This window comes from Aptenodytes patagonicus, unplaced genomic scaffold, assembly GCF_965638725.1.
Source record: "Aptenodytes patagonicus unplaced genomic scaffold, bAptPat1.pri.cur scaffold_520, whole genome shotgun sequence".
Classification (NCBI taxonomy): Eukaryota; Metazoa; Chordata; class Aves; order Sphenisciformes; family Spheniscidae; genus Aptenodytes; species Aptenodytes patagonicus.
This window is the reverse complement of record NW_027472418.1, coordinates 1-15,511: the sequence shown is the minus strand read 5'-3', so window position 1 is coordinate 15,511 and position 15,511 is coordinate 1. Positions and strand designations below refer to the sequence as shown.

General features: G+C 70.7%; 3 protein-coding genes across 3 annotated transcripts; all 3 read right to left on the bottom strand.

Moving 5' to 3' along the window:
• Positions 1 to 973: 973 nt before the first annotated feature.
• Positions 974 to 3,427, bottom strand: LOC143173954 (glycoprotein-N-acetylgalactosamine 3-beta-galactosyltransferase 1-B-like). The gene is made up of 3 exons (XM_076364064.1): positions 3,415 to 3,427; positions 1,867 to 2,528; positions 974 to 1,141 (listed from the first exon to the last, which is right to left on the bottom strand). The coding sequence occupies exons 1-3, from the start codon at positions 3,425 to 3,427 to the stop codon at positions 974 to 976; spliced, it is 843 nt and encodes a 280-aa protein (XP_076220179.1).
• A 2,605-nt stretch (positions 3,428 to 6,032) lies between these two features.
• Positions 6,033 to 8,825, bottom strand: LOC143173951 (glycoprotein-N-acetylgalactosamine 3-beta-galactosyltransferase 1-B-like). Its single transcript, XM_076364060.1, has 3 exons — positions 8,621 to 8,825; positions 7,733 to 8,397; positions 6,033 to 6,203 (listed from the first exon to the last, which is right to left on the bottom strand). The coding sequence occupies exons 1-3, from the start codon at positions 8,823 to 8,825 to the stop codon at positions 6,033 to 6,035; spliced, it is 1,041 nt and encodes a 346-aa protein (XP_076220175.1).
• Positions 8,826 to 10,340: 1,515 nt separating this feature from the next.
• On the bottom strand, positions 10,341 to 15,440 carry OS9 (OS9 endoplasmic reticulum lectin). Its single transcript, XM_076364063.1, is given in 17 exon segments — positions 10,341 to 10,446; positions 10,449 to 10,548; positions 10,727 to 10,836; positions 10,926 to 11,159; positions 11,162 to 11,264; positions 11,355 to 11,612; positions 11,743 to 11,795; positions 11,798 to 11,830; positions 11,945 to 11,987; positions 12,113 to 12,213; positions 12,353 to 12,475; positions 12,575 to 12,776; positions 12,860 to 12,958; positions 13,090 to 13,166; positions 13,281 to 13,344; positions 13,435 to 13,611; positions 15,273 to 15,440. Coding segments are annotated over 17 exon segments (1,971 nt in total). The 3' UTR covers positions 10,341 to 10,420.
• Positions 15,441 to 15,511: the final 71 nt, after the last annotated feature.

The following is a 15,511-nucleotide window of genomic DNA, read 5'->3' as shown; positions in this document are numbered from 1 at the left end:
AGGTTGGGGGTCCGGCCGTGGGCCTGTGGCACACCTGGATGGGTTGTGCCGTGGGGCTGCGGCACGGTGTGGTGCTGCGCCACGGGGCCATGCCGGTGGAGCTGTGCCATGGTGTGGTGCCACCGAGCCCCACCGTGCGGCTACACCCATGGAGCTGTGCCACAGGTTGGTGCTGGAGAGTCACACTGTGGGGCCACGCCGGTGGACCTGTGCCATGGTGCCAGAGAGCCACGGGGCCACGCCGGTGGACCTGTGCCATGGTGTGGTGCCACCGAGCCCCACCGTGCGGCTACACCCATGGAGCTGTGCCACAGGTTGGTGCTGGAGAGTCACACTGTGGGGCCACGCCGGTGGACCCTGTGCCATGGTGCCAGAGAGCCACGGGGCCACGCCGGTGGACCTGTGCCATGGTGTGGTGCCACCGAGCCCCACCGTGCGGCTACACCCATGGAGCTGTGCCACAGGTTGGTGCTGGAGAGTCACACTGTGGGGCCACGCCGGTGGACCTGTGCCATGGTGCCAGAGAGCCACGGGGCCCACGCCGGTGGACCTGTGCCATGGCTCAGTGCTGGAGAGCAACGTGGTGGGGACAGCCGCTGATGGACCTGTGCCACGGGTCGGTGCTGAAGAGCCATGCTGTGCTGTCATGCCGGTGGAGCTGTGGCACAGCTCGGTGCCGGAGAGCCACGGGTCCTCCTGTGCCATGGTGCAATGCTGCAGAACCACGTGGTGGGGCCACGCTGATGGACGTGTGCCACGGCTCAGTGCCGGAGACCCATGGTGCCACACCAGTGGAGCTGTGCCACGGCTCGGTGCTGGAGAGCCGCGCCGTGGGTCCGCGCTGCTGGAGCTGTGCCACGGCTTGGTGCCGGAGAGCCACGTTTCCACGCCGCTGGTGCTGTGCCGCGGCTCGCTGCCCAGCGCCCCACGCCCCGGGGTGTCGCGGCGGTGGGGGTGGGGTGGTGCCGGGTGCTCAGGGCTGTTGGGTGGGGGGTTGGAGGGTGCTGGGGGGCAGGGGGGGCCGGTAGCGGGGCCGGTAGCCGTAGGGGCGCAGGCGGTGGGTCAGGTACTCCAGCGCGTACATCTGCTCCCCGCTCACGTAGTGGAACGACACCGAGAGGTCCGAGCAGCAGGCAGCTGCCTGTGGGGAAGGGTGTGTCAGCGGGGCGGGGCCTCGAGGGGCGGGGCCTCGAGGGGGCGGGGGCCAAGGGAGGTGGGTGGGGCTGGGAGGGGAGTGGGGCTGAGCAACTGGGGAGGGAGGGCAGGGGGTGGGTGGGTGGGTGGGTTCTATGCTAATATGGTGGGCGGGGCTTGGAAGGGGTGGGGCGGTGTGATGGGTGGTGCCTGGTACCCGGGTGGGGCTGGGATGCAAATAAGGAAGGCGGAGCTTAGCAGGGAGTGGGCAGATGAGGTGGGCAGTGGGTGGTGCTTAATAGGTAGGTGGGGCTGGGATGCAAATTGAGTGGGTGGGGCTTAGCCAGGGGTGGGTGTGGGTGGTGCCCATTGGGTGGGTGGGGCAGTGGAGGCAGCCAGGGTGGGCCGGGGCTTAGTCGGGTGGGCAGGGCATGGAGGGGTAGACAGTGGGCAGGGCCTGGAGAGGTGGTAGGGCTCAGTGGGCGGGGCCTGGAGAAGTGGGCGGGACCGGCAGGGGACGCGGGTGGGGGTCAAGGACACAGAGGGGGCTGGGGGGAAATGGCTGGTGTCTTGGGGACGCAGAGGGGGCTCAGGGACCCAGGGCTCGGTGGATGCAGAGGGGACTCGGGGGATGCCGGGGACACCCGGACAGGGGACACGGGGGACACGGGGGATGGGGGGGGGGGTGTCTCGTCCAGCAGCAGGGCGGGGGGGGGGGATGTCCTCACTCACCCATTGCACGGGGTAGTAGGAGTAGTGCGGGTAGAAGCGGTCGAGGGGCAGCGGTTCGGTGAGGTGCCACTCGGGGGGGAAGGGGTGGAAGGTCTCGCGGCCCCACGTGTCCCGCGAGTCGCCCGCCTCCACCCCCACCTTCTCCAGGCACTGGCCCAGGGCCAGGTCCTCCACGGCGCTGGTGTGGGTGCAGGTGCGGGAGGCGAAGGCGGCCACCAAGCGCCGCAGGGCCTCCTTGCTGAGCACGTAGCCCGCCCCGCCGCTCATGTAGCCCTGCTTGACGAAGGGCTTGAAGCGCTTGCCGAAGTAGATGGGGCGCTCGGGGGAGCGGCCGGCCAGCAGCCAGCGCAGGTTGGCCACCACCAGGAAGGTGTCGTCGTCCGCCTTGAGGAACCAGTCGGCCTGGCCCAGGTGGTGCCGGTGCACGTACTGGAAGGCGCGGATGGTCTTCCAGTAGAGCTGGTGGCGGCCCTCCTGGACGGGCAGCCCCACGGCGGGGAAGCGCTCGTCCACCTCCGAGCTCATGAAGAGGGCCACGTTGCAGTGGCGTGCCCAGGTGGCCCGCACGTGCCGGGCCTTGGTCTCCAGGGTGCGGGGCCCCGTCATCACCCAGCACAGGATGCGCACCCGCTCGTACAGCGCCCGCGCCTGGCTGCTGTTCACTGGGCGGCAGGGGGGGGGTGGTGGGGAGGCGGCGGGACGTCTCGCGCTGCCCCCCCCACCCCCTCCCCGGGGCCACCCCCCCACCCTGGGGCAGGGTGGGGCAGCACCCATCACCAGCCATCACCACCAACCCATCACCGGCTCAGAGCAACCACCAAGAACCACAGCGTCCCCTCCTTGTCCCCGGCTCAGAGCTCCCGCCGTGGTCCAGAAGGTCCCAACTTCTCACCAGCTCAGAGCTCCCACCAGCAGCCACGCTGTCCCATCCTTCTTGTCCACATAGAGCTCCCGCCACCACCCAGAACGTCCCAACACTGTCACCAGCTCAGAGCAACCACCGACGACCACACCGTCCCCTCCTTGTCCCTGGCTCAGAGCTCCCACCAGGGTTCAGAAGGTCCCAAATTTGTCCCCCAGCTCAGATCTACCACCACTGACCACGCTGTCCCGTCCTTGCTTCCAGCTCACAGCTCCCACCACTGGCCAGAAGGTCCCAAATTTGTCCCCAGCTCAGAGCTCCCCTCCCCCCTCCCGCTGTCCCTTCCCTCATCACTTGCCACGAGGCCCTCATCCTCCTCATCAACTTAGAGGTCCCAAAAAAAGGCCACCCTGTCCCGTCCCTGTCTCCAGCTCACGACTCCCACCACCAACCGCGTAGTCCTTTCCTTGTCACGACCTCGGAGGTCTCACCACCGTCCACGCCGTCCCTTCCTTTGTAACTACATCAGATCTCCAGCCGCCAGCCATGCTGTCCCGTCCTTGCCACCAGCTCACGGCTCTCACCACGCCCCACACCGTCTCATTCTTGTCGCACGCCCGGAGATCCCACCGTGGCCAGGAGGGACCAACCTTGTCGACGAGCTCAGAGCTCCCACCACCAGCCACCTTGTCCCGGCATGGTCGCGAGCTCAGGGCTCACTCCACTGGCCGCCGTGTCCCTTCCCTTGTCGCTTGCCGCGAGTCCGCCATCCTTCTCATCAGCTTAGAGGTCCCACCACCATCGGCCACGCTGTCCCGTCCTTGTCCGTAGCTCAAAGCTCCCACCCACCAGCCACAAAATCCCATCCTTCTCATTAACTCAGAGCTCCCACCGCCGGCCCTGGTGTCCCCTCACTGTCACCAGCTCAGAGCTCCCACCGCCGACAGAAGGTCCCAGCCTCACCCCCGGCTCTCAGCTCCCGCCGTTGCCCCTGCTTTTCACTCCTCGTCACCAGCTAAGCTCTCCCACCGCCGGCCCCAGCGTCCCCTCGGTGACACGAGCTCAGAGCTCCCACCACCAGTCACACTGTCCCATCCTCCTCATCAGCTTAGAGCTCCCAGCGCCACCCACACCGTCCCGTCCTTGTCACCAGGTCAGAGATCGAGCCACCAGCCACACTGTCCCTTCCTTTCCACCACGGTAGAGCTCCCACCAACGGCCAGAAGGTCCCAACAGTGTCACCAGCTCAGAGCTGTCACCGCCAGCCACGCTGGCCCTTCCTCGCCACAGGCTCAGAGCTCCCTCCTCCGACCACGCTGTCCTGTCCTTAACAACCAGCTCAGAGACCCCACCACCGGCCACGCTGTCCCCTCACTGTCACCGGCTCAGAGCTGTCACCGCCAGCCCCGCTGCCCCATCCTTCTCACCGGCTCGGAGCTCCCACCGCGGACACGTCGTCCCTTCCTTGTCACCACATCAGGGTTCCCACCACAGGTCACTCGCTCCCGTCCTTGTCCCCGGCTCAGAGCTGCCACCCCCCCCCCCCACTGTGTTCCCCCCCCTTCCCTGTCCCTCGCCGCCGGCCGTCCCTGGTGCCCCATGGGACAGTGCCCGTCACCCTTCCCTTGCCACTGCCTCCCCAAGGACCCCTGTCCGTGCGTCCGTGTCCATGTGTGTCTGTGTGTGTCTGTGTCCCCGTCCGTGTCCGTGTCCCTGTCCGTGTCCGTCTGTGCTTCCGGGACCGCTCCCCTCCCTGCGCCACCACCCCCCCTCCCCCCCCCCCCCCAGGTGACTCCCGTGGGGCCGCCCTGGGGCTCACCTGTGGGCTGGGGGAGGCTGCGCGGGTGGGCGATGCCAGGGGCTGCGGGGGGGTCCGGGGGGACCCAGAGCTGCCATAGGCCTTGCAGGAGGCTGCCCCCCAGGGCCAGCCCCACGGCGAAGCCCAGGGGGAACCAGGGCACCCATGGGCGCCAGCCCCACATGGCCCCACCACTGTGGCCCGGGGGGCTGAGGGCAGATGGGGACAGGGGACGGGAGGGGACGGTCTCCCCAGAGGGGGCTTGGTCTGTGCCCCCCCCGCCCCCCTGGGTTCCGATGTGGGGTCCCATTAATGACAGACACCCCCCCATCGCAGTGGGACCCTGCCCAGGGCTCTGTCCCCCACCCAACCCACCAGCTCCATGTCCTGCTGAGGACACCCCCCCCCCCCAAAATCCCTCCCTGTGCCCTTCCGTGTGTCCCCCTGGTCCGTCCCCCCCAAAGCCACCAGCCCCCCACCCCTTTGAGAGCCCCCGATTCCTCCCAGCCCCATGTCACCCCCCAATCCCCCCCGCCCCGGTCTCCCCAAAGCCACCAGCCCCCTGCCCCGCCGTGACCCCCCCCCACCATCCCATGCCCCCCCCCCGCCCCCACCGGATCAGGGACATCCAATTCCAGCAAATCTCATTAACCAGCCACTAATTAGGGCCACGCTGGGGTGGGAGGGGGACACGGGGGTGGGGGGCAGAAGCCCAGGGCTGGGGGTGGGGGGAGCCAGGGTATTTGGGGTTCCCGGGGCAGTAATGGGGCGATACGTGGGGGGGCTTCCCACCCCGCAAGGACCCCGTCCCCATCCCCGGTGCTGGTACCTGCCGCGGCCCCGCTCGCCCAGCCCGTCCAGCACCTCCCTGGGAGGGCCTGATCCTGCCCAGCCCTGGGGCGGGGCACGCCCCAGCCCAGCCCCCCCAGCCTGGCTGCCACCCTGCTCCAGCGACCCCCTCCCTCCAAAACATGGGGCCAGCTTCACCCCCCCCCCCCCCCCCGAACGTGGGGGACCCCTGTCTTGGGATAAGGTGCGGGGGGCTGCACCCCGAGCCCCGGTGGTGGCCCTGGTGGTGATGGTGGCACCGCGTGGCACAGGGCCCTGGCGGTGACGGTGGCGGTGGCACCACGTGGCACGGATGCAGCCAAACGAGGAACCTGTTCCTCCACCCCGGGCAAAGGGCTTTAACTGGGAGGGGCTGAGACCGGGGTGGGGGGGGGGGGTGGGGGGGCACGGCAGCACCCCTGGGTCCTCCCAGCCTGGTCCGGCCCCTCCCTGGGGCCACGCTGGAGGGGGCCATGTCCACATCCCACCCCTGCCCGGGGGGTGGTCCCCTCACCCGTGGGTGGCACCACACCAGCCCCCCCACACCCCGCGGAGGGCAGGGGGGCACCGTCCCCACCCGCTGTCCCCGACCCCCAAACCAGCCCCTGTGGCCACCAACGCCCCAGCGATGGCCACCGAGAGCGGCTGAGCCGGTGGAGTGGGTCGGGGGGCTCTGGGCTAGGGCAGGGTGGTGTTGGGGGCCGGGGAGGCGCTGGGGGGCAGGGGGGGCCGGTAGCGGGGCCGGTAGCCGTAGGGGCGCAGGCGGTGGGTCAGGTACTCCAGCGCGTACATCTGCTCCCCGCTCACGTAGTGGAACGACACCGAGAGGTCCGAGCAGCACTGGGGGCCCTGGGGCAGAGATGGGGGGGGCTGAGAGAGGCGGGGGGGGCGCACCAGGCACCCAAGGGCCCCCCTCCCTCCCCCATTGGTGCCACAGGGCAGGAGGGAGGGTGGGGGCTGGAGGCTGCTCCCCCCCGAGCCCACCACCGTGGCCTCTGGCCGGGTCTCTCTGAGTGAGGTGGGGGGCACTGGGGGCAGCTCCCCCCCATTCTGTTCCCCCCCCCCCCCATGGTGACCCCCTCGTAGTGCCCGGTGGTGGCGGTGCCCAGCCCCGGCGTGGCACGGTGCCAGCCCCGCTGATGCTCTTAACTCCGGCTCAGCACCGCCTGAGCGGGGCTGCCCCCCCCCCCCCCCCCCCCCCGCTGGGAAACGTGGGCTGGGCACCGGGGAGGGGATGGCACCGCAGGTGGCTTTGCCGGGCAGCCGGCTGGGGTGGGGGGGGAGCAGAGACCTTGGGTGGGTGTCACAGGGGGACACAGCCACGCGTGGGGCTACTGTGGCCATGCACGGGGGGGGGGGGGAGGGGACACGCACCACAGACATGGATGGGGACACCATGACTGCACATTGGGGCAGGGGGGGACACACACACTACAGCCAGGCATGGGGGGGGGGGGTCACCATGGTCACACATGGGGGACCGTGCCATGCACTGTGGGGACACCACGGCCATGGATGGGGACACCACAAACATGCATGGGAAGGGATGCCGTGGCCATGCGGGGGGGGGGGGGGATACCACGGTCAAGCGTAGGGGACCATGGCCACGCCTGGGGGACCCTGACCGTGCATTTCAGGGGCACCGTGGCCGTGCATTGTGGGGCCACCATGGCCGTGGAAGGGGATCGTGGCCTTGCACGGAAGACCGTGGCCACTGTGGTTCTGCATGGGGGAACAGTGGCCAGGCACGGGGGGGGGGGCACCATGGCCATGCATTGTGGGGACACCGCGTCCATGAATGGGGACACCTTAAGCATGCCGGGGGGGACACACACACACATGCTGCAGAGAGACATGGGGGACCATGGCCATGCACGGGGAGAACATGGCCGTGCAAAGGGGATGACGGCCACGCAAGGAGGACCGTGGCCATGCGTTGCAGGGACAACATGGCCACGCAACGGGGATCACCACCGTGCATGAGGGACCATGGCCATGCACGGAGGACTATGGCGGTACATGGGAGGGAACATGGCCATGCACGGGGGACCGTGGCCATGCATCGTGCGGATGCCACAGCCAAAACCAGGGGGACCACGGCCCTGCATGGGGGACTGTTGCCATGCGAGTGGGATCAGGGCCAGGCACGGGGGACCATGGTCATGCACGCGGTACCGTGGCCATGCATTGTGGTGACACCATGGCCGGGCGAGGGGGGATCACGGCCATGCATGGAGGACCACGGCCATGACTGGGGAGACCGTAGCCATGCATGGGGGGACTGTGGCCACCTCAGGGCCCTGGCAGCTGCCCCTGCCCACGTGGGCAGGATGAAAGGGGAACATCGACGGGTGGGAGCCCCGGGAGGCGCCACGTACCTCCACGATGGGGTAATAGCAGTAGCTCCAGTACCAGAAGCTCTGGGAGAACTTGTCAGTGAGGTGGGACTCGGGGGGGAAGGGGTGGAAGGTCTCGCGGCCCCACGTGTCCCGCGAGTCGCCCGCCTCCACCCCCACCTTCTCCAGGCACTGGCCCAGGGCCAGGTCCTCCACGGCGCTGGTGTGGGTGCAGGTGCGGGAGGCGAAGGCGGCCACCAAGCGCCGCAGGGCCTCCTTGCTGAGCACGTAGCCCGCCCCGCCGCTCATGTAGCCCTGCTTGACGAAGGGCTTGAAGCGCTTGCCGAAGTAGATGGGGCGCTCGGGGGAGCGGCCGGCCAGCAGCCAGCGCAGGTTGGCCACCACCAGGAAGGTGTCGTCGTCCGCCTTGAGGAACCAGTCGGCCTGGCCCAGGTGGTGCCGGTGCACGTACTGGAAGGCGCGGATGGTCTTCCAGTAGAGCTGGTGGCGGCCCTCCTGGACGGGCAGCCCCACGGCGGGGAAGCGCTCGTCCACCTCCGAGCTCATGAAGAGGGCCACGTTGCAGTGGCGTGCCCAGGTGGCCCGCACGTGCCGGGCCTTGGTCTCCAGGGTGCGGGGCCCCGTCATCACCCAGCACAGGATGCGCACCCGCTCGTACAGCGCCCGCGCCTCCCCGGCGTCCTCGCCTGCCGCCGCGGTGGGGGGGAGAACATGGTGCCGTGTTGGTCACGGTGGGGACTGTGGTCTCACAGCACGTGGTTGGGGGGTGGCCTTCAGCCCCCCACCCCAATTGGAGCAGCCGGGTGGGTGAGCCCCCCACGCCCCCCACCCCGTCCTGCCAGAGACCCCAAAACCTCCCATGGTGCCCACCCAGTGGCTCAGTGCCCTCCCCGCCGCAGCGTCCCCCACCTGCAGAGCCTGGCGGGGCCACGCCGTAGAGCGCTGGGGAATGGGATGCCCCGGGGGGGTCATCGACCGCCCGGGGGTCCTGGCCGGTGGGGGGCACAGGCCAGGGCAGCAGGATGCCGTGGAGGAGGAGGAAGGTGACGGTGAAGCCCACGAAGACGCCCCCGTGGAAGGGCAGCCACGTGCTCTTGAGGCCCGGCAGCAGCATGGTGCCGCGTGGCCTGGGCATGGGGGGGGTGTCAGTGTGGAGCGGGGTGACGACCCCCCCCCGTGATGTCGTCCCCCCCCCGTGACGTCCCCCATCTGTCACAGCCTGATCTGCAACTGTCACTGGCCGGGGAAACCCCAGGGCAAATCCCCGGCGTGGGGACAGGACCCACGGCGGGGGGGTGACAACACCTATGGGGGGGTGGCAGAGCTGGCACCCCACACCAGGACACCCCCCCCCCAGAGTGCAAGGGGTATCTGTGAGGCACAGAGGGGGTGACAGGGACCCCCCATTATAAATTAAAGGGGGGGGGGCAGCCTTCCCCCCCACCCCGGACGCCTGGGTGTGTGTCGTCCCCCCCCGATGGAGGGGGTCTTCATAGATGGGGGACCCCGGGGGCGGGGGGGGGAGCGGGGCAGGACAGTGAAGGGGGGACACGAGGGCCCACGGCGCGGGGGGGGCAGGTGGGGGAACGGGGGGCGGGTCCCGGGGTCGGGCTCCCGACTGCGCCTTCACCTGGGAGCGGGGGTCCGGGGTCCCGGTCAGTCCCGGGGGTCTCAGTCGGGCCGGGGGTCCCGGGGGGTCCCGGTCAGCCCCGGAGGTCTCGGTCGATCCGTGCGGTCCGGTCAGTCCCGGGGTCCCGGGGTCCTGTCGGTCCGAGGGTCCCGGTGACTCCGCTCTCCCCGGGGGTCCCGGTCGGTCCCGGGGGGTCCCGGTGAGTCCTGGTGGGTCCGGTCGGTCCTGGTGAGTCCCGGGGGCTCCGCTCTCCCCGGGGGGTCCCGGTGAGTCCGGTCGGTCCCGGTGGCTCCGCTCTCCCCGGGGGTCCCGGTGAGTGCCGGGGGCTCCGCTCTCCCCGGGGGTCCCGGTCGGTCCTGGGGGGTCGCGGGGGCTCCGCTCTCCCCGGGGGTCCCGGGGGGTCCCGGTCGGTCCTGGGGGGTCGCGGGGGCTCCGCTCTCCCCGGGGGTCCCCGCTACATCGTACCGAGGATCAGGAGCGCGCCCCGCCGTCCCCCCCCCCGCGCGCTCCCATTGGCCAGCACCACGCCAGCCCCCGCCCCACCCTGACCCCGATTGGCTGCCGCTTGCCCACGCCCCCTCCCCTTTGCAGCCCGAAGTGGGGGGGGGGGCACGGCGGGGACACCCCGTCCTGCCCGGGGGGGTGGCGGCGACTCGGGGTACAGACACAGCCCGGGGGTGACCTCGGTTTATTGGTAAAAAGGCGGGGGGGAGAGGCCACAAGTGGCTCCAGTAGCAACAACAGGACACCCCCCCCCGCCCCCCCCAATTCACCCCCCCCCCCAAATCACGCTCCCGCTCCCCAAACCACAGTGTGTGTGTGTCCCCCTCCCCCCCCGGCTCATCCATGTCACAAATGCGACACCCTGAGGGCATGGGGTGTCCCGTCCCCCCCCCATGGGGGACACAGCAAGATGCACCCCCCCCGCCCCCCCCCAACCAGTCCTCGTGGGGGGCACCGTGGGGGCAGGCACCCCCCGTGGGCCATCAACACCCCCCCTCCCCCCCCCCCAGGGGTCCTGCACCCAGCCCCACGGTGGTGGTGGGCAAAGCCATGAGTCTGGGGCTGGTGGGGGGGGGTCAGAAGTCGGGGTCCTCGGAGTCCCCGGGGGCTGGGGCTCGTCCCGGCCCCCCCAGACGAAGCGGTAGTTGTCCTCCAGCGCCTGCTGCCGCCGCCGCTCCTTCTGCGCCTCCTCCGTGCCCTGGATCTGGGGGGGGGGGGGGACGGACGGGACGACACACAGGATACGTGCCACGAGGGGGGGGATGATGGACACACACCACCCCCCCCCACACCCCCCCTGCCAGCCCCCCCCCGGGGGCCGTCCGCACCCCATGGGGCCGCAGCAGCAGGGGGTGGCCCTGCCGCCCCCCCCCCGCGCTCACCAGGATGTTGAAGAAGATCTCCTTGAGGTTCTTGGTGTCCTCCTCTGACAGCCAGTGCGCGTCGTCCTCGTCGCCCCCCCCCGTCGTCACGATCTTGATCTCGATTTTCCCTGGGAAAGGGAGGACGGGGGAAGGGGGGTGATGGGTACCCCCAGCCGTAAACACCGTCCGTCCCCCGTCCCCCCCCCCAACCCCCTACCTTCGGCCCGCAGCCCCTCCTTGGCCAGCAGCTCCCGGACCTCGCTCTCGATGTGGTGGAGCTGGGGGTTGTCCCGAGCCATCTCCCGCCGGGGGGGTTCCCGTTGCCGGGGGCCGCCGGGCCCGATCCTGCTCACCCGTACCCGTACCCGCCCGTCGGCTGGGGGGCTGGGGCTGGCCTTCCTCCCAGCCCCATCCTCTTCCTCCTTCTCCCCCCCTGGGCCTGGGCCCCCCCGTCCAGCTTGTCCATGAGGCGGTTGAGGGTGGAGGCCAAGGACTTGGAGGCCTGGTTACGGTCAAACTCCCCCTTCAGCCCCTCCGTCTCCAGCTCGTCCTCCACCTGCGGGTGACGGGGGGCGTCGAGGGGCAAGTGGGGGGGGAGGGAGAGTCCCCCCAACCCGGCCAGGGGGTCCCCAACGTGGTGACCCACCTCGTTGATGATGTTGTCGAACTCCTTCTCCATCTCGGTCTTCACCTCCTCCTTCAGCTGGGCCATCTGCTCCCGGGGCAGCAGAACGGCCTCCAGCTCTTTCTCAAAGCCACCCAGAAGGTCCCCGTCTTCCTCCTCATCCTCTTCCTCCTCCGGCCGCTCCCTCTCGCCTGCTGGGGGCTCCTCAGGGACAGGGGGGTCCGGGGGAGCCTTTACTGCTGCCGCCTCCTCCTCCTCCTCGCTCGCCTTCTCCTTGGCCTGGAGGCAGAGGGAAGGTCCTCGTGAACGTCCCTTGGTGCCAACGGGGAAACTGAGGCACGGAGAAGCTGCTCGAGGGGCCCGCCCCCGCCCCGGGTGGGCCTGGGGCGGGGTGCGGGTGGTCACCCACCTTCTTGGTGTTCTCCTTCAGCTCCTCGATGAACTGGAGCAGGTCCCCGGGCTCCTGATCACCTTGAAATGGATTTTCTTCCGCGTATCTACAAGGCGACCACCAAAACAGACAGGCGGGAAGGACGGGGACGGCGAAGGCCCGCGGCACGCGCTGGGGAACACGGAGCGGCCACCACCGGCCACCCCCTCCGGGGACTCACCAGCTGCCGGGCCGCCAGTTGCCTTTGGGGACGGCTCCTCCGCCTGCGGGAAGGAGACGGGTGATGGAGCGGGAGCCCAAAACCGCTCCCTCTAACGTGACACATCTCTGGCCCTGCTCGTCCTCGCCGGTGGCCACGAGGATGTCTCCGAGGTCGTTGGGGACTCACCCTGGCGTTGTCCTGCTGGCCGTTGGCCTTGCCGGTCACCTCACGCACCCGCTCCCAAAAAGCCGCTTCCTTGGCTGGGTCTGGCTCGTCCCCCGGCGCGGCTGGCGTGGGAGGAGGGGACGGGCATGGCTGGCACCGGGCAGCTCCAAGCACGCTGCCCTGGCCGGCAAACGCCCGCGGCGGCTCCCTGAGCTGCGCTTCACTGCGGGGACGAGGAGGGGACGCGGGCTGCACTGTCACCGTGGGCCGCCGGTGCGCCCTCGGGGGGCTGGGCGGGGGTCTCGGCGTCCCTCTCACTCCACAGCCTCGTGTCCAACGTCTTGAGCTCCTCCGAGATCTCCTCCACCTTCCGCTTGGTGTCAGCTGGAGGGACAGAGGGGACCCGGGTCACCCCCGTGCCGGGGTCCTGCCACCCGCCGGTAGGTGGGAGGGGAGGGGAAAGGGGGTCCCCTCGATACTCACAGACTTGGGCGCGGACGTACTCGACGTACTGCGCCGGGCTGAGCGCCGGCTGGCAGAGGATGGGCTGCGGCGTGGCGCCGGCCGGCGGGCGCAGGAAGGGGTGGTGGCAGATGCGGGTGGTGTGGACGGTCAGGACGTAGGAGCAGGACTGGGGCTCGTCCACCCGGGCGATGTAGTCGCCGGCCCCCTCCTCGCACAGGAACTGGGGCGAGAGCCGTCAGCCGCTGTCACCGCCGCGGGGGCACAAGCGCCACCACGCCTGTGTCACCCACTCCGTGGCCTTACCCGGACTTCAGCCTCCCTGGCTCGGCCGGTGAGGTCGCACCGGGAGCCGTTCACGTAGCTCTGGCTGTGGTATCGCTTCAGGCGGTGCTGCTTGGAGGCCTGGGGGGACGGGGAGGAGGAGGGGGGGGGAGAGCCGGGTGGGGACGGGGACCCCCGGGGATTCCCCGCTGTCTCGTAAGAGGGTTGGGCGAGGGGACGGCGGTGTCCCTGGGGAGCGGGGAAGCCCAGACCTTGGCCGTCTCATCGTCCCAGTCGAACGCCGACTGGTAGTAGCCGAGGAAGAGGACGTCTCCTTTGACCTCCGACTCTGCGGCGAGAGGCAAGAGTCGTGCGGGCAGCACTCGGGGGGGACGACGGGACGGACATCGGGGACGACCTGACCCGCCCCACGCCATGCCACCAGCCCCGGCCCCACCGGCACCTTCCACGTGGTACTGCTGGATGTGCTTCCCGTAGCAGAACTCGTACGTCCACCAGTCCTTGGTCTGGAAAAGACGGGTCAAAACACGGGATCAGGATGGAGGCCGCGGGGTGACACATCCCAACCCCCACCCCCCCCCCGGCTCCTCCCCCACCTTGACGAGGCACGGGGCGGCTCCCATGGGGCGCAGGAGCTCGGCGACGCCGGAGCCGTTGTAGAGTTGCGCTTCCTCCTCGGGGTCGGGCTGGCGCCGGACGGCGGCGGGCGGGAGCCGACACTCGTAGCGCTGCTTGAACTTCGATGCCACCGTCACCACGTCCTCGGCCTGGCGCTGGGGGCGGGGGGGGGGACGACACACGGGGGGACATGACACACATGACAGAGCTCGGGGTGGGGGCCACACCTGGGTACCGGGACCTCTCGGGGTCCCTGGTGACCCAGACGAGGGACCCAGGAGGCCGGCCGGGCAGCGCAGGCGGGCCGTGCCTCAGGATGGGGCCCGTTGCCACATCCTCCCCTCCCCCCCCGTGGAAATCAAAAGAAACTGCAGCCCCCCCTCCCCCACCCAGTGCCTCAGTTTCCCCTTTTCTCCCACCGCAGGTGAAAGGGCCGTGACGCGGGCTAAAGGTGGGGGGACAGACCTGTCACTGCTGCCCCCCCACCCCACCAGTAGCTGTCGGGGGTGGGGGTGCTCCGGGCTGGCCCCCACCCCCCGGGGACTGCTCGGTGGCTCCTGCCGGACAGCTCAAAGTCACCCGGTGCAGGACAGTGACAGGAAACATATGGCAGCAGCTGCTGCAGGCAGCAGGCCGGCCCCCCCTCACCCCCCTGCCGCCAAATCCAGGAAGCCAAGGCGGGGGGGCGGGCCGACTACACCTGTCATCACCTGCAAAGGGACTTTGCTCCCAGGCGAGGCCCGACGATCGGCGCTGCCGCGGATAAAAGTGGAAGCCGCGGCCCCACCGAGCGCCAGGCCGGTGCTGGGGGGTGTCACCATCACCCCTCGGGGACGTGCCCCAGCCCCAGCTGCGCCCCCCGGGGCCGAGACGGGAGCTGCTCAGTGGAGGTGAGCGGGAGGCGAGAGAGGTACGGACCCCCCGCCCCCCCCCCCAGTCCAGTCCCAGTGCTCCCAGTATGACCCCCGGGCAGGGCCGGTGACCCCGGTGCGGACACCTCCCAGTAGGGCCTTGGCCTGGTCGCAGCTGAGTCCCCGTCCTCCTCCAGGCCCAGTGACATGCTCCCCCCCCCCGGCCCGGTGCCTCCCCCCATGGTACAGCCCCCGGCCGGTGACCCCCACCCCGGGCTGGTGACCCCGTCCCCAGTATGGCCCCGGGCCAGCATCCCCGTCCTCGGCACCACCCCAGGTCGGGGTGCCACTGTCCCCGGTAGCCGTCCGGGCTGATGGCCCTACCCCGGTACGACCCAGGTCGGAGCCCCTATCCCCGGTAGGACCCCGGACCGGTGCCTTTGACTCCAGCGGGACCCCCGGACCGGTGCCCCCAATCCCGGTACCACCCCGGGCCGGTGCCCTCGTCCCCGGTATGGTGCTCCCGTCCCGGTACCGGCCCGGGCCAGCGTCCCCCGTCCCCTGTAGGACCCCAGACCGGTACCCCCAACCCCGGTACGGTACCCCAAGCCCCGGTAGGACCCCGGGCCGGCTCCCCCGCACCGGCACGACCCCCGGCCCCGCACCCCCCGTGCCCGGTAGGGCTCTGAGCCGGTGCCCCCGATCCCGGGCCGGCGCCCCCACCCCGGCAGGAACTCAGACTGGTGTCCCCCTCCCCGGTACGACCCCGGGCCGGTGCCCCCGACCCCGGTAGGGCCCCCCAGGACGGTGCCCTCGACCCCGGGCCGGTGCCCCCGTCCCCGGTAGGGATCCCAGGCCGGTGCCTCCGACCCCCAGCCGGCGCCCCCATCCCCGGCACGTCCCCCAGCCTGTGCCCGCGGCCCCGGTACCGCCCCGGGCCGGTGCCCGTCCCCGCCGCGGCGCACCTGCCCGGCCAGCACGGGCTCGGCGAGGATCTCGAGGCCGTACTTGAGCTCGCTCAGCTCCTGCAGGTTGAGGGCGGCGCGGGCCCCCGGCAGCGGCCGCCCCGGGCCCAGCACCGCCAGCACCATCAGCAGCGCCGGGCCCGGGCCCGGGCCCCGCCGCGCCGCCATCTTCCCCCCACCGCCCGCCGCTTCCGCCCGCCGCCTCCCCGAGCCCGCCCCGCCCACCGGCGACCCGCGCG